The sequence below is a fragment of the Oryzias latipes genome, chromosome 22, assembly GCF_053564925.1.
Source record: "Oryzias latipes strain Hd-rR chromosome 22, Olatipes_Hd-rR_3.1".
NCBI lineage: Eukaryota > Metazoa > Chordata > Actinopteri > Beloniformes > Adrianichthyidae > Oryzias > Oryzias latipes.
The window spans coordinates 4896910-4914821 of record NC_136258.1 but is presented as its reverse complement, the minus strand read 5'-3'; the positions used below and the strand labels follow the sequence as shown (position 1 = coordinate 4914821).

General features: G+C 42.5%; 1 protein-coding gene across 1 annotated transcript in view; it reads left to right on the top strand.

Annotated features, from left to right (window-relative positions):
- The first annotated feature begins 2741 nt into the window (after positions 1-2741).
- Positions 2742-17912, top strand: part of hhipl1 (HHIP-like 1) — a 28994-nt gene continuing 13823 nt past the window's right edge. Inside the window, exons 1-4 of the mRNA XM_023951493.1 lie at positions 2742-3180; positions 13146-13792; positions 13883-14026; positions 15592-15920. Coding sequence (XP_023807261.1) covers positions 2887-3180; positions 13146-13792; positions 13883-14026; positions 15592-15920 — 1414 coding nt within the window. The 5' untranslated portion in view covers positions 2742-2886. The remainder of the gene's footprint in view (positions 3181-13145; positions 13793-13882; positions 14027-15591; positions 15921-17912) is intronic.

Sequence of the window (17912 nt, the reverse complement as noted above, 5' to 3'; positions counted from 1 at the left end):
TTACAAGGTGAGGGTATTACAGAAATCTGACGTGTTAACACATAAAAATCCAGAACAGAATTAATAGAAAACAGAAAAATACTCAAAACAAACATTTCAAAATGTTCAACACAGACAGTGGAAAAAGCAGCAACACTATTGTTGTTGTGGAGGGCATTCCTTAGGTCTCCATGAAAACCTTCCATCATACATCCTCATAAACTCTGAGATACAAATTCTGAAAAGAATCAGTACTGCAAACATCAAAAAAGCCTTTTTCTTTAAAGTTCCACTCCGATCAGCTTTTAATTTATTTTCAAAGCGTTCCCAGTGGTCTATTAATTATAATTATGTCATTTTTAGCTAAAGTGAAAAAACCTGTGATTTTCTAGGACATCATTTGCGGCAGGACTTCATTTGAAATCCACCTGAGTTGTGACGTTTCATGGGCTGGTAAGTAATTGGACAAATGAAATAACTGAAAACAAAATGGTCATTACTAATATTTGGTTGAAAATCCTTTGTTGTCAATGACAGCCTGAAGTCTTGAACTCATGGACATCACCAGATGCTGGGTTTTCTCCTTCTGAATGCTCTGCCAGGCCTTTACTGCAGCGGCTTTCAGTTGCTGTTTGTTTGTGGGCCTTTCTGTCTGAAGTTTAGTCTTCAATAAGTGAAATGCTGCCCAGCCCCAGACCATCACACTGCCTCCACCGTGTTTTACTGATGATGTAGTGTGCTTTGGATCAGGAGCTTCTCCAGACTTTTCTCTTGCCATCATTCTGGTAGAGGTTGATTTTGGTTTCATCTGTCCAAAGAATGTTTTTCCAGAACTGTGCTGGCTTATTTTAGATGCCTTCCTATTCTTGAGGCGTATGAGCGTCTTGCATCTTGCAGTGTACCCTCTGGATCTACTTTCATGCAGTCTTCTTTTGATGGTAGACTTGGACATTGATCCGCCTACCTCCTGGAGAGTGTTGTTCACTTGGTTGGCTGTTGTGAACGGGTTCCTCTTCACCATGGAAATGGTTCTGCCATCATCCACCACTGTCGTCTTCCGTGGACGTCCAGGTCTTTTTGGGTTGCTGAGTTCACCAGTGCTTTCTTTCTTTCTCAGGATGGACCACACTGTTGATGTTGCCACTCCTAATACTGTAGCAATTTCTGGCATGTTTTTTTCTGATTTCTCAGCCTAATGATGGCTCCTTTCACCTGCATGGAGAGCTCCTTTGACCTCATGTTGTCTGTTCACGGCAAAATCTTCCAAATGCAAGCACGAGTCCTCTAATCAACTCCAGGCCTTTTATCTGCTTCACTCATGATGACATAACAAGGGAATTGTCCACACCTGCCCATGCAATAGCATGGAAGTAGTAGTAGTAGTGACCTTTTTATTTTGGACAAGTGAAAACAAGTGTAAAATAACAAAATAAGACAAACACAAGACAAAAACTATTTAAAACAAGAAAATTATATAAAACAAGACAAGACAAAATTATATAAACACAAGTCCAAAAGGTAGTGAGAAGAAGAAAAATCTTATAAACTCCCACCCCCCTTTACCTTAAGTCCTTACTTTCCCAACTAAACCCAGTACTCCCTCCATCAAAGTCCAGTGTCCTACCCAAGTGTATATTCGGTTACAGCCGCACATGTAATTCTCATTTCCAAAAAACATGCAAATGAATAACAAAACGTATTCTCAAAGTATGCAGATTTACAAATGCTGATGTTCTGTATTTTTTTGTAATTTCACATATTTGTCAATGATCATATTTCTGTATTTATACTTAAATTCTTTTATGTTTGGACATTGTTTCAAGCATTCACTGATTCTGTTCCACAACTTCACTCCACTAATTGAAACACAGAATCTCTTTTTATTTGTACGTGCTTTATGTATGACAAATTTTCTTTTCCCTTAAAATTGCATTTTTCCTCTCTTTTAATAAACAACCTTTGGATATTCATCGGTAATAAATTGTTTTCGGCCTTAAATATTATTTGAGCGGTACAATACTCTACTAGATTGTAAAATTTGAGTAATTTTGATTGTATGAATAATTTATTTGTGTGGTCAAGATAATTGAGATAATTGAAGTCAATTGTCCAATTACTTATGAGCCCATGAAATGAAGGCATTGTGTATAAAAAATACTTTAGTTTCTCCCATTTTTATGCAATCTTTTTGTTCAACCCATGGAATAAAGCTGAAAGTCTGCACTTCGCTGGCATCTGAGTTGTTTTATTAGAAATTCACTGTGGTAATGTACAGAAACTAAATTAGAAAGAATGCGTCTCTGTCCAAATATTTATGGTCCTGACTGTATATATAATCAAACTGTTATTGACAAACTTCATATTTAATGGATTCAATGTGCCATGTCTTCTATAAAAATGCCTACAGTCATATCAACTTCTGATGAAGAGTCATGATGGGATCATTTGTGTCTTTTTTACTTTTACATTTTTAATTTCCCATCAAATAATGACTAATCACCCAACGTTTGAAATATCTATGCATGAATTTATATGTCTTTTGTCTTCTTTAGTACTTTTTGTTGTTTTTACTGCTTGAAATAAAAAAAACTTCCAAATCCAAATATGGCATCACCGTCAGCTGCTGTAGGAGCGCGCCCCCTGCTGGAGGTCCGTGCACGTTGATAAAGCGGGACTCTGGCTTGGTTCTGCTTTGGCTGCAGCCCTGGAGCTGTCGGGGGGCGTGGTCAGGCGCACGGGCCCAATCCCGCACAGACAGACCCCGCAGGATGACCTCCGGCCCGGTTCAGGCTGGCAGGGGGCCGCTACACGTCAGCACGTCGGCGCGTCTGACGGCGATCAGAGCGAAGTCCACTCGGGGAACCGAACTCTGCCTGCGGGGATCTGCGCCGTCCACAGCCCGCCGTCATGCCTCGGTGTTCCGGCAGACCCCCGCTGCCTGCGCGGTTCTCCGCAGCCGGCATCCTGTGCGCTCTGGCGCTGTGCGTCACACCTGTGGCTCCGCACCCGCAGTGTTTGGATTTCAAGCCGCCTTTCCGCCCGCTGCGGGAGCTGCAGTTCTGCGTGATGTACAAGGATTTCGGCTGCTGTGACTATCAGAAGGACCAGGAGCTCATGGCGAAGTTTAACCGGATCGTGGACAACTTTGATTACCATGGATACGCCAGCTGTGCGGGGTATGTTATGGAGCTGCTCTGCCAGGTATGCACGCACGGACAAAGGTCGCGGGTCTGTCCATCACGCACAGAGAGGCTGACAGCTCTGTCAACGCGGCACTCTTACATAAACAGAGCAGGAGGCACAGAAACAGAAAACTGTGTTCAAAAGTTTCATTGTGAGGCATTTATGAGCGTATAGGCAGCTGATAAGGACTCTGACGTCAGACTACTACAACAAAACAGGAAAAAGAGACAAGTAAAATAGATGTGGGAGTGGAGCTAAGATGATCCTTCTAAAGAAGACCTTTAAATGATAAACTGTTCTTCCAAGTGTAGAACAAACTATAAAATAAAGGTGATGTCGGGTGGATTTCTATCCACACAGATCACTGCTGCATCCCAGTTCCACAGTCATTATTCACAGAACATTTGTTGAATATTGTTTATGTTCCATATTTACTGATTGTGTTCTTTTAAAAAACGTACTCATGGTTCATGATGCTGATTTCCCATTAATGATGATAGAAGGAATAGTCCAAACGATTTCTCACAGCTGAATTTTTGAGTTTCTCTGTGTTTGTCTGAAGTCTTTGTTTTTGGAAAAAAAATCTTAAGATATTTTTGACATAAGGCTGTTTTAAACTCAATGTTTCCTTTTGATTTTTTTTTAAACTTTGCAGTGTTTTTTTGATCTAATAAAGAACCAATTGATTTAATCTATCAAAGTTGTATGTAGTGAAGATTACAGCTGCTTTCTGCTGGAAGAACACATGTATCCTTGTTTTCTATGCATTTTTCCTTCTGTCTGTCTGTCTGTCTGCCTTTGAACTTATACAGCACACATAAGATACTGAATCCAATTTGTAGAATTATTTAGAGATTCATTAATAGCTTGAAAGGTAGTTGGGGAAAAACAAATTTATTTAACCCCATCCTTATTATGTTTTACCTTTTTCTTTTTTTAGATAGCTATAGTCCAGATAGTTCTTTATCCTTTACCGGTCCAAGTGCAGATGATTTAGTAAATCCATAGGTCTTGATAATATCTAGTAATAAAGGCGGAGTCCTTTTGGATTATCATCAGAAAATACTATCACATGAATCCAGAGTTGTTGTTATTTTTATTATTGATATACGTTTCAGTTTTCTTTGTTTGCATAGTTAAGTTCATAGATTTCCAATCAAAGTCTGTGTCCTTGTCAAGGTTGAACCAGGTTTCTGGTATGGTTATGATTTTAAATGAATGGTTCATATTGTGCAGATGGACCATGCTGTCTCCAGAGTTGTTTCTACTGTTAAAGTGAAAGATTGACTGAGTTTTGAAGTCCTCTATGCTGTAATATTTGCAGTTCACGTAGACTGAGGGGAGAAAATAATAATAATAATAATAATCCATTTTATTTAAAGCGCCTTTCAAGAAACCCAAGGACACTTTACAAAACAGAGGTTAAAAATAGACATTAAAAGCACAATAAAAATAGTAGAAAAAATAAAAAGTGAATCAGGATGGGAAGGCAGAAATGAACAGATAGGTTTTGAGTTTAGACCTGAAAGTAGGCAGAGAGTCTATGTTACGGAGGTCAGGAGGGAGGGAATTCCAGAGTTTGGGAGCAGAGCAGCTGAAGGCTCTGCTTCCCATTGTGACGAGTCGGGCGGGAGGGACAGAGAGCTGAACAGAGGAGGAGGATCGAAGATAACGAGAGGGGGTTTTGAGATGAAGGAGGTCGGAGAGATAAGGAGGAGCCAGGTTATGGAGGGCCTTAAAGGTGAACAGGAGGAGTTTGAATTGGATCCTGGAGGTTATGGGGAGCCAGTGCAGCTGGTGGAGAATTGGAGTGATGTGACTGAAGGAGGGGGTTCTGGAGATGATGCGGGCAGCTGAGTTCTGGACCAGTTGAAGCTTATTGAGGGTTTTTTGTGGGAGACCAAAGAGGAGAGAATTACAATAATCTAAACGGGAAGTGACCAGACTGTGAACCAGGATAGAAGCAGAGGGGACAGTGAGGGAGGGGCGTAGACGATTAATGTTGCGTAGATGGAAATGGGCTGACCGAGTAATGTTATTGATGTGGGACTGAAAAGATAAGGTGCTATCTAGGATGACACCCAGACTCTTTACCTGAGGGGAGGGGGAGACAGAGGATGAATCAATGGAAAGAGTTAGACTTGTGGCTTTGGAGAGGGTGGATTTGGAACCTACTAGAAGTAGCTCAGTTTTATCGCTATTGAGTTTGAGAAGGTTTAAGGTGAACCAGTTTTTTATTTCAGATAGACAGGAGTGGAGAGAGGAGGGTGGAAGAGAGGAGTCAGGTTTACTGGATACATAGAGCTGGGTGTCATCCGCAAAACAGTGAAAATTAACATTAAATTTACGGAAGATATTGCCAAGGGGAAGAAGATAAGTAATGAAAAGAAGAGGACCAAGGACAGAACCTTGGGGGACACCAGAAGAGACAGAGGAAGGCTGAGATTTAAATGATTTAAGATGAATGAATTGGGTGCGGTCAGCGAGGTAGGATTGAAACCAACGGAGGGGGATGGACGTGATACCAAGGGAGGAGAGCCTTTGGAGGAGGATGGAATGTGAAATGGTATCAAAGGCTGCACTCAGGTCAAGGAGGATGAGGATGGTGAGGAGGCCAGAATCAGCTGCAATGAGAAGATCATTGGTGATCTTGAGCAGAGCAGTCTCAGTGCTGTGGGAGGGGCGGAAGCCAGACTGAAAAGGTTCCAGAAGATTATTATGTTTCAGATGATCATAGAGTTGAGAGGCGACTATTTTCTCTAGAATTTTGGAAATGAAGGGAAGGTTGGAAATTGGACGGAGATTATTGAATACGTTGGGATCTGAACCGGGTTTTTTCAGGATGGGTTTAACAGCTGCCGTTTTAAAAAGTGATGGGACAGTACCAGATGAGAGTGAGGAGTGAATAATGGCAGCAATGAGCGGAAGGAGAGAGGGGAGGCAGGCTATAACTAAAGATGTTGGGAGGGGATCAAGAGAACAGGTGGTCGGTTTGGATTTAAGGATGAGAGAGGAAATTTCCTCGTGGTCAGGCAGTTGAAAGGAGGAAAACATGTGATTGAGAGAGAAAGAGTCAGGGATGGGAGGGAGGAGAGAAGAGCTAAGCTGTTGATGGATGACTTGAATTTTCTTGTTAAAGAACGACATGAGGGAGTTACAGGTTTCAATGGAAAAGAAATGGGGAGGGAGAGAGTCAGGGGGGTTGAAAATAGTGTTCATCAGAGAGAAGAGAGTTTTTGAGTTGCCTTTGTTTGTGGAGATGAGTTCAGAAAAATAGTTTGTTTTTGTGGTAGAAACCAGGTCCTTATACTGAGTGATATGTGATGTATAGGTTTCTTTGTGAACGGTTAAGCCAGTTCTTTTATAGAGTCGCTCAAGCTGGCGACCTTTGGCTTTCATGTAACGGAGCTCTGGGGTGAACCAGGGAGCAGATTTGGAAAAGGAGACAGGGCGAGTTTTGACAGGAGCGAGATGGTTGAGAGAGTCCGAAAGAAGGTTGTTGTAGGAGGAGACGAGTTGATCAGGGTTTGATGTGTTAGGGATCGGAATATCACGTATGAGTGAGGAAAGTGCGTTCACATTGATATTTTTAACATTACGAAAAGACATGAGACGGGAGGGTTTAGTGACAGATAGAGTGATGGAGATGTTAAATGACACAAGAAAATGATCGGTTACAAGAATTTCATCAGCAGAGCAGTTAGTTGGGGTTAATCCAGAGCAGCAAACTAAATCTAAGATATGTCCTTTAGAGTGGGTAGGAGAACTGACGTGCTGGGTGAAGTTAAGGCTGTCTAAACATGAGCTGAAGTCTCTGGTGAGAGGAAGAAGCCTGTTATCAAAGTGAACATTAAAATCACCCATCATTATGACATTGGGTGAGAGGGATGAGAGGTGGGAGAGAAGAGTTCCAAGTTCATTTAAAAAGTCAGAGTTTGTCTTGGGAGGGCGATAAACCACAGCCAGAACAGTTGGGGTGGGGCCAGGAAGCATGCAGGCAATGCATTCCATGGAGCTGAAGGACGGAATCTCAACCGGCAGGACTTTCCACTTCTCGTGGTGTAATATCGCGAGACCTCCCCCGCGACCAGTGCAACGTGGTTTGCAGATGTAAACAAAGCCGGGAGGGGTGGAATCGTTAAGTTGTGAGAAGTCATTTGGATGCTGCCAGGTTTCCGTTAAACAGAGAAAGTCAAACTTACGGTTAGAAATTAAGTCCTGCATCAGATGACTCTTGCTCGAAAGTGAGCGGATGTTAATGAGACCGAAGTTGACTGTAGCGGTGTTGAGATGAGCGGCGGCACCATCCGTGGCTGCCGGTCTAACCAGGTTAGCCAGAACGCTGTGGTCCACGGTGCGTCCAGAGTTTTGATGATGACGACGAGTGGATGACCAGAAGGAGCGGATGGGTTCAGATGAGTCCTTGTTGAAGTGCCGACGTGAACCACGGTGAATGTATCTCCGGCGCGGTGGGAGCGGAGGATCCGTGCAGGTGTTCAGCGGGGGCGGGGGAGCGGGGATGTGGAGGCGAAGCCGAAGGAGTTCAAATGAGGAATACCGGATAATCCCAGCCACTGGATGATGGGAGAGCCAGAGAAGAATCCAGGTGAGAGCTGACCAGATGAGCAGGTTGGTTGACCACATATCTGGTGGTTGTAGGTGGTTGTAGGAGGCCAGACGCTGAAGTGTCAGACAGGGGGCTCCGAGAGGGGGAGGAGGCCGCGGTTAGGAGGAGGCAGTCGGACTTGAATTAAGTTTGTTATTTTGTTTGTCAGGGCACGACAACACAATCCAAGTGTCACTTTAACATGCGTGATATCTTGCCTCAAAACTTGCAGTCCAAAAATCCAGAAAATTTAAGTTAGGTGACGAGGAGTTACCGGTGAGCAGCGGCAACAATCATGCCAGCGTCCACCCAACCGGAAGTGTAATGAAGGCTGTCAGTCCTGTTATCAGGGTGTATGTCCTCTTGTTAGTTATCAGTATACCTGAATAGGATTGATTTTAAGAATAACTGATATTTGATGTTGTTTTAAAAGTTTAGCTTCTCACTCCATCAGTCCAGTGAAAGTCTCAGTTGTCTTAGTGGTGTCCTTAAACTTGTCTTTTACTCCTTAACTTATCCTTTACTGCTGTGACCAAGAACTTCTCCAGCAATTCCCTACTTATGATCACCTAAACCTGGCCATTCAGATATTGATGTTTCTGCATGCAAAACGTTGTATTTTTTTCTTTTTTTGTCAGAACAAGTCAAATCCATAGTTAATGGCTTTGTCACAAAAGGCCTTACTGGTGGATAGGGGCTGTCTGCGGATGAATGGGCAAACCTGAACAACAGGCGTCCTGCACAAAATCTTAAGATCGTAGAACGCTCGGTAAACCCGTAGAGCAAAATGTTCATGCACATTTTTTCTTCTTGAAAAAACATTTTAAAAGTCAGTCATAACGTAAAATTCTATAACACAGTTTATTACAGGTGTATAAATTCATGTTTTTGTTTTTTTGTGAATTTTTGTATGAAATGACCAAACAAAAATAGGGAACCACATAACATTGTGGTCACTGAAGTGACAACTGGTTTAGTCGAATCTTCAGTGGGGAGAGAGGTGTTCAAAATTAACGATCAAAGCCATCTGAAGAAGAACAAGATAAAGAAAAGGGTTTGTCCTCATAGATGCAGCCTTTCTAGTGCTACCTCCCACAATGACGTCAACGACCAGAGCTTTTTTTATTTTTGGTAGATGATCAAAACTGAAGTAGGCCTAAATGTTGCAACTGATGTCGTTGTTTATTTTCTAAGCTTTCAGTTTCTTCTGAAACTGTTGCTCTACCTTTACATGCATTGAAAGCTGTATGTAACGTTAGTCCTAACCCTTAGCACATGACTCATGTGTCTGTTGCAACACTAAGGTGTAATGGTTGTGCAGCATGCTGCTGCTGCCATAGGATACTAATGGGACAACAAACCTTTGATTCGTCATTACTTTAACAATCATTTGGGGCAGCCTTAAGGTTTTCAAAATGTTCTTTAACAAGTTAACTGGAGATTTTAACAGTTAAAGTGGGTTAATTGTGAGCCTGCATGTATAAAGTTGATTTATTTTTGCATGTTGTGTTCTATAATTAGGCAATGGAATTTTCATAAATCTATCGAACCATTTAAATACAAATATTTAGCCTTTACTACAACTCTTTAGTAATAAAACATTATTTACCATTACATGTTTTTGTAGATTTTTATATAGTTTGTAATATGTTATGTTCTGGTAACATTTATTATGCAGTGCAGATTTGCATTAAACAATGCAGATTGCATTAGAACATGGCAGTTGACATGTACAAACAAAATTCTGTTGTTGCCTTATTGGGGGGTGGGGTGGGGAGAGTCTCTCCCTGGGAGTAATTCAGTGTTGAACTGCCGCTTCATGGAATTAACAGTCCCATGAAGATAGTGGAGACCAAAAAAGAGGAAATTCTAGTTGGATCAGACTTAACATTTTCCTCACAGTTTCTATCAACATTTTCATGCCAACCTTTTGCTGCAGAGTAAAGAATAAGGTGGGAATGAGGTTTTCTTTTAAATCCAAACCATTCCAGCACAGTGTTTATGTCAGAGCCAGTTGCTCAGTGAGCCAACAGGCAGGGCTTTATAAACAATGAGGTACGAATGAGCATATTGGTCAGGGTTGGCGGAAAATGATCATAAGTGGATTTTACAATGAAAAAAACAGACGAGGTTTAGATGGAAATAGCATCCACTGTTAATCATGGATTTGACAGAAGCAGCAAAGCTTACTGTTGAGGACAAATATGGCGTTTATGACCCAATTACATGCTATAGAAAAGACACTAAATAGGACGTGAGTAAATTGTACATTTTAGAAAATGATAGTGTTTCTTCCTCAAATGTTGGCTCCCTGTGGTTCTTTTCCATGACCGAACAGCATGATCTCCCAGAGTTTATGATTGTCCCTGAGGACATCAAATCCAGACTCAGGCCCCTCTGGGTACAAGTCCTTTGAGAACTGTGCTGACCAGGATAGAAGAAAAATTGTGAAGGAAGAGTGACTACAATTTAGGGAAGATCATCAAATATTCAGCAATGGACAGGTATATAGTTGTGCTCATAAGTTTACTTACCCTGGAAGCAATTATGATTTCTTGGTAATTTTTCTGAGATATTAACAATAACACAAAAACCTTTTTTCCACTCATAGTTAGTGGCTGAGTGAAGCCATTTATTGTTAAAACATTCCATTTACCCTTTTAAAATCATAAGGACAACACAAACTTCCCAAATGAACCTGTTCAAAAGTTGACATCCCCCAGTTCTTAATACCTTGTATTGCCTCCTTTTGCAACAATGACAGCTTGAAGTCTGTCGTGGTCATTGTGGATGAAGTTATTTAGTTCTCTCATCTTTAAGCAGCCCGTTCTTCGTAGCAGAAAACCCTTACATTTCTTTAAATTCTTGGGCTGCCTTGCTTGAACTGCCTGTTTCAGATCTCCCCAGAGTGGCTCGATAATGCTGAGGTCATGGAGACTGAGGCAGCCACTCTAGAGCCTTCATCTCATTCTTATTAAAACCAATGACATGTGGACTTGGCCTTTTGTTTTGGATCGTCCACATGTAGAAATGTCCAAGTGCCTCCCATGCACTCCGAGCTGAGGAGTGTACATTTTCCCCGAGTACCTTCTTATAACGTGCTACATTTATCTAGCCATCAGTTTCCTGTGCCTTTGTAGCTCACACATCCCCAAACCATCAGCAATCTGCCTTCTTGTTTCACAGCGTTGTTTCACACAGTGTTCTTTTCATCACAGGCCTTCTTTACTCCTCTATAATTTGTAGCATTTATGGTTGTAGCCAAAACGTTTAATCATGGTCTTATCACTCCAAATGACTTTGGTGAACAGGTTTGGAGGCTTGTCTCTGTTTATATATTTATATTTTGCTTTTACAGCAGGGGTCTATGGAACTTCTGACACACAAGGTGTATATTTGTGTAAACCCCTTTTGTAATTTAGGCTAAACTTTTTTGTTGGACCGGAAGGAAAAGAAAAAGAGGGAAGAAGATAGAGGGGTGTTTTAAAAAGGAGGGCAGGCACAAATGAAAGGGAGAAAAGGGTGTTAAGGAAATTGGAGGATTATAGAAATGGGGGGGGTAGAATCACACATTGCTTTTGGTTCATACGCACATACTTGTGTATTCAAACCAACACAAGTAAAGCATTTCATTCTTTCAGATATACTATTTGTGCATAGGTGAGATGACACCTGGGGGGGGGGGGGGGGGGTGTTCCAGAAAGTGGGTTATGCTAGCTCCCACGGTAAGTTTGATGCTAAGGAAGTTGATAACCTCAGCTTTCGGTTCCAAAAACAGAGGTATGTTTCAGGGTATGTCAAGTTGCCATAGCAACTCATGCTCTGAACATAACCTGGTCTAGAGCAGGTTTAGTTGAAGGTTAGTTTGTTTTCAGAGAGGTGAAGCAGCATGGCGTGTCCATTTGAAGATGATTTAGTGGATGAAGAATCTCAGTTAATACACAAGTGCAGTTTCTCCTTGATGATGATAAAGACCATTTTACACTTTGTTGCCTCAAACCATTGCTGGCTGTGCTATTATAAACAACAACGATACATTTATCCAATGACAGTTGATTCTAAACATAAAATTATTAATAGATTCCCTTTTTCTCTTTTTTCCCTCCAAAAGGGAAAGGCGTTATATTTTTTTCAGAGTTCTAAAAGCCGTTAAAATGTCTTTTCTTTCTCAGTGACTATGAACTCTAAGGCTACGTTCACACTGCAGGCTGAAACGACCCAATTCCGATTTTTTTGCCCCTATGCGACCTGTATCTGATCTTTTCATGACAGTCTGAACGACACAGATCCGATCTTTTCAAATGCAACCCAGGCCACTTGGGTATGTGGTCCTGAATCTGATACGTATCCGATCTTTTCAAATGTGACCTCCGTCTGACCGGCCAGGCCACATGCATCCGACCCGCACGTCATTGATACGTTTCAAACGTCATAATTCTGCGTTGAAGTAGGCAGGAACGAGAACATAAACATCAACCATGGCGGACGATGGTGCTGAGACCAGACAGTGGAAGGGAAGCAAGGTCACTGATTGGATTAATATTTGGGGTGACACGTCTATTCAGGCCAAACTCCAGGGCTCTTATCGCAACATGGCGGTTTTTGAAAACATTTACGGCAAAATGGCAGAGCGTGGTGTTGAACCTTTCCCATTTTACAACTGTGATCAGAAGCGCGGGGGACCAAAGGCGGATCCTCCTTTGGGGTTCACTTCCCCGTTCGGACCCTTAGATTCTCCAGAGAGGGTTAATAAAGAGTCAATAGCATTTATTCTGGGGGAAACCTTCTTTTATTACAGTTCTCCTTCCTCCATAACACACAACATGAATGCCCGCCCCCACTGCCCCCCCCCCCCCCCCCCCCAATTATCTTCCGCTACACGGGCTCTCCTCTCTCTTACACACACACGGGTGCGCGGCCCCAGCACACACATCCCCATTCCACAACAGTGGGGACAGACGATCCTGGCTCCAATGCCTTCTTAAAATGAGGAGATTATAATTGTGCTGGCTCCTTTGTGAAAATAGATGTATTAATGTAAAAAGAGCTCTGCTGTTGACAACACTGTTGTTGACATCCATTGTTAACGTTAGCTACTTCTGCAAACAACAGTGCTGTCGTTCACCGTTGAGTACTCTTCTGCGCATGCGGGTCACTTCTGGGTCATTTCACGGTCACACAGGAGATCAGAAAAGTTCGCATTTAATTGGAAATGTGAACGGCCTTGCAAAAAAATCGGATTTAAAAAAAAAATCGGAATTGAGCATTAAGCCCTGCAGTGTGAACGTAGCCTAAGACAAATCTTTAATGATTAACTGTTGTTAACTTTCTGTCCTTCTCATCTTTTTCCCATTATATGTCATTTTTGTGATTTCAGGAGTGTTCACCGTATGCAGCTCACCTTTTCGACGCTGAGGACCCGAGCACTCCTCTTAGAACCATCCCAGGACTCTGTCCCGACTACTGCTCCCAGATCTGGAGCAAGTGTCACTTTGCCATCCCACTCCTGTCCAATGACTCCAGTATAATAAGTTCCAAAGATAACCAGACTCGTCTCTGCCAGCATCTGCAACTGGATGATGCTGACTACTGCTATCCCCACCTGCTCAGCAACCAGAGGCTCACGAAGGACCTGGGGCGGGTTCAGACCGACGTAGACGGCTGCCTCTACTTGTGTCTGGAGGAAGTGGCTAATGGGCTGAGAAATCCTCTCGCAATGGTGCACGCCAACGACGGCACGCATCGATTCTTTGTGGCAGAGCAGGTGGGCCTGGTGTGGACGTACCTTCCTGACCGCTCCAGATTAGGGAAACCATTTCTGAACATCACTAAGGCGGTGTTGACCTCATCCTGGGAGGGTGACGAGAGAGGTTTCCTGGGAATCACCTTCCACCCCAAATACAAGTACAATGGGAAGTTGTACGTGTATTACTCTGTAGAGGTGGGGTTCGATGAGAGAATAAGAATCAGCGAGTTCAAGGTGTCATCGCATGACATGAATATGGTGGATCATACCTCGGAGCGGTAGGTATGAGCTGCAGCTCCTGGTCAACTTTAAACAGCAATTTTGTTCAAGATGATAAAACTAAAAATAGCCTTCTTTTGTGACCAAAGAGTTCTTCTGGAGATTGATGAGCCAGCGTCCAACCACAACGGAGGGCAGGTGTTGTTTGGAGATGATGGTTATCTGTACATCTTCACAGGTGACGGTGGAATGGCAGGAGACCCATTTGGGAAATATGGAAATTCTCAAAACAAGTAAGGTCACCCGTGTGTAATTCAGTACTTCTCAAAAAGTGAGGCGCGCCCCCTCCCCTGGTGGTATAGCAGTTTTAGGCACAGGTAATATGGGCAATTGTCCGGGGCGCAAATTTAACCGGGGGGGGGGGGGGGGGGGGGGGGGGGGTTGTGGTGACAGCGACTCAGTGCTTGGAAAATAATTTGCGCCTCTATTGGTTTCCTATTATCTGTTATACGACAGAGTTTGTAACAGCCTGAAACTGTGAACTGCCGTCACTGCAGCTGTATGGAGTGATATTTCTGCCGCCACGTTGCACACAAAACTTTTTAAGTTGCATGTGAAAATATTAAATATTTGCTTTTCAATCATTTTTTATTCTGCTCAATTTTTTTTTAACTTTCAAATTTTTTTTTGCTCTCAAAAACTTTTTTTGCGTTTGCAAAACATGTTTTCGCATGCGTTTTGTCAAATCTCGCTTTTGTCCTATCTTTGATTTGGCTGACCACTTTGAGCGCGACTTAGCGTGAAATGACTGCCGCTGCCAGCGCCAAAAAAGTTTTCACATGCGTTGTGTGTCTTCTCGCTTTTGTCCTATCTTTGATTTTGCTGAGTTAAGTTTCAGTTTGACATGACAAAGCTGCCAACAAACAGCCTGCAGACTGGTCCAGAATCTAACCAATCAAATCGCCATATTTATCTGACCTGGGGAGGGGTAGGGGGCTCAGGCTGCCAAGTGGAACGGCGCACCCAGAGACCTGCAAGCGCTGCCTGGATTACGCAACACCAGGATTACGCAACACCAGGATCACCACGTGCCTCTAGATTCCTCAGCTCATGCTAATAATGTCATTCTGTATTAACTATTGTAGATATTTGGATGACGTGTCTTTATTTTCCATCAATGTATCTTTGTCTGCCTGTGGTTTAGTTGGTGTCAGTATTTTACATAAAGACAGCAGGAAATGCAGGAAAACAGCTGCACTTTATGACATCATAAATAAACAATCTATCATTTAGAAAAAAAAAATCAGCACAATGTTTTTATCTATTTCTTTAGACTAAAAACGTTAAATCTATTAGTGCTGCTGTATTAATGTTTCAGATCAATTTACATTTAATATTATTTATTAATTGAATTATTTTTCTCAGCATCAAATGGTTCAGTTGGTCAAAATGTTTCTAGTTTAAATAAGAAATGATAGATTTTTATTTTTTCAGGCACTTTAAGCTACTTTTTTGTTTTAGACTATAACAGGGTTTCTGTGGCTAAATAAAGTTAATATTTGTTGAAAGTGTATTTATATTGCTTTTTACTTTTTTTATTGTTAAAAGATACAATTTTAGGTATACTTACTTAACTTTTTATAGATACTAACCTAATATATTGTCACCGCACGGGTGTGCGTTGGGTGGGGGGGCACGAAACATTTTGTTTTTCCTAGGGGGGGCCTGGCAAAAAATAATTGAGAAGAACTGGCTTAATCAGAAACAGAGGGGGACTTGGATGTTCAATAATATAAAAAAGTTTTAATGTAAAAAGCAAAATGTTCATTCAGTTCATTTTCTGCCTCCTGTTTTCCAGGTCAGCCCTCTTGGGAAAGGTTCTTCGCCTTGATGTTGATGACAACGAAAAAGGCCCGTTGTACAAAATCCCTCCAGACAACCCTTTTGTACACATGCAGGGAGCAAGACCTGAGGTCTATGCCTATGGTGTTCGCAATATGTGGAGGTGCTCAGTGGACCGCGGGGACCCAAAAACCAAAGAGGGCAAAGGACGAATCTTCTGTGGGGATGTGGGCCAGAACAAGTTTGAGGAAGTGGACATCATTGAGAAAGGCCGGAACTACGGCTGGAGAGCAAAAGAGGGATTTTCCTGCTACGATAAGAAGCTGTGTGCCAACAGCTCCCTGGGTAGGAATTCCTCACTACACCGTCACCGTTTTATCAACATCTCAAACATTTGTCGGTTTAATCTTCTCAGATGTGAGAAATATTTTTACTAACATTTTTTTCATCCGAAATTGGACTGGGTTTTCAAGAACAATTTTTAAAAAACTGAATAATAATAATAAATGTGCAATTACAGGATGAGATATCGGTTCGTGGAATCTTTTGATCTATTTCCCTTTTAATACTTTGTTTTTTTTTACTAAAACTGCTTTGTTTTAGTTTGTTGAGTGCTTTAAGTTGCAGCTTTTTAAGTCTAAAAAGCTTGTTTTGTCGTAAATACACGTTTCAGCCATCCCAAACTTTTTTCTTTTTTTAATCTCATAAGAATGTATTCATTCATCTTCTAAAGCCTTTTTGTCCGTTTCGGGGGCAGGGGGCTGCCGGAGTTTACCCCAGCCACTTGTGGGCGAAGGCAGGGGACGTCCTGGACAGGTCACCAGTCTGTTGTAGCAGAGGCACAATCACACATCCATGCACACTTTCATCCACACCTGGAGACAATTTAAATTTACCAATTAACCCACGAAGCCTTAGTAACAATTTCTGGTATTTTTCCAACTTTAATTTCTGGAGCTTTAATCAGTTATCAATTGTTGTCTTTAAAAACGATCATAAAAATAAAATAAATGATTTAACTTACATTTTTATCCACTTACTCCCATGTTGTTTTTAAAAAACAAATATTGAAAAACGTGTTTGGCCTTAATTTTTGAGTCTATGTGTCAACCCTTATCCACAAAAATCTCTATGATCTGTTGGAAAAGTCTTCCTTATTTTCCTTTGTTTTATGAGTTTATCCCTCTCATTGTCTCTTTCTACGGCACCAGTGTAGCTACAAAGCAGCTGTCAGCTCACGTCTGCCCCCTGCTGGTGAGGCCAGCCTCACCTAAAGCCTTTTCCATGTGCCTATAAGCAGGGCTTCCACCGCAAGTCTCTGTTAACATTGAAGGCCTGTTCACACCGGGACGAATTTCGTCGGCGAAAGTTTAACGCCTCGTGACTAAACAAAGGGCACCAACGAGAGTGTGCACACCGACGCGAAAAAACGCCACGCGTTAAAGCGTCAAAAAAAAAAAAACGCCTCGGGTTCGTTTTTTTTTTTTCGACGCGTCGTGTCGAAATCTACTCGACCAATGAGAATGGCGCTTTTGCTCACGTGTCTGGAGCTTCTGAAGTTACAGTAAAACACAACTTGGGGGCGCTCAAACACAAAACTGCCTTGCTGAGCACACATACCAGCGAAGAAGATAGACGCCAAGTAGCGTCTACACAGCCGCGAAGCAATAATGACGGACATTCTAAAATATCCCCGAACCAAGCACCAGTTGGAGCTACTGGTGCTTGAAATATTCATGTTTTCTTTGTTTGATTCTGACAAGCGTGTAAATACTTGCTCTCTTCTTCTGAGTGAAAAGCGACTTTAAGAAGCGTAAAGTTGCGCAGCGCCACCTTGTGTACAGGAGTATTTCTGTTTTACATTAAGCGCCATCTAATGTCAGGGAATGAAATTGCATGTTCACTCTACTCATCGTCATCGAAAATCGCCCCTCCCCCTTCAATATATACATTCAAACATAAACACACACACATGCACACAAACACCCTCTCAAACACCCATACACGCACACACATTTTACAAGGAAGGTGGGACCTGGGTCCATCTGTCCCCTACCCCTTCCCTGGTGGGGGGTGCGGGCCCCTTGGCGATGGCGGCCGTGTCCCTTGGGTGCCGGCTCCCTGGGCCCGGCGGTGCTCTCTCCGCACGGTGGGGGGGTTCATATTACACCTGAGCCGGGGGTGTTCGTGTCCCTGGGGGGTGGGTCCTGGTCCTTGCCCCTGGGCGCTGGGCCCCGCCAAACTTCCAACATGGCCGAGCCTGGTCGGGCCATATTTATAACATCCCTTGTGGGCCGCCCTTTTTTCCCCGGGGTTCCCCCCTCCTGGGCGGGGGCG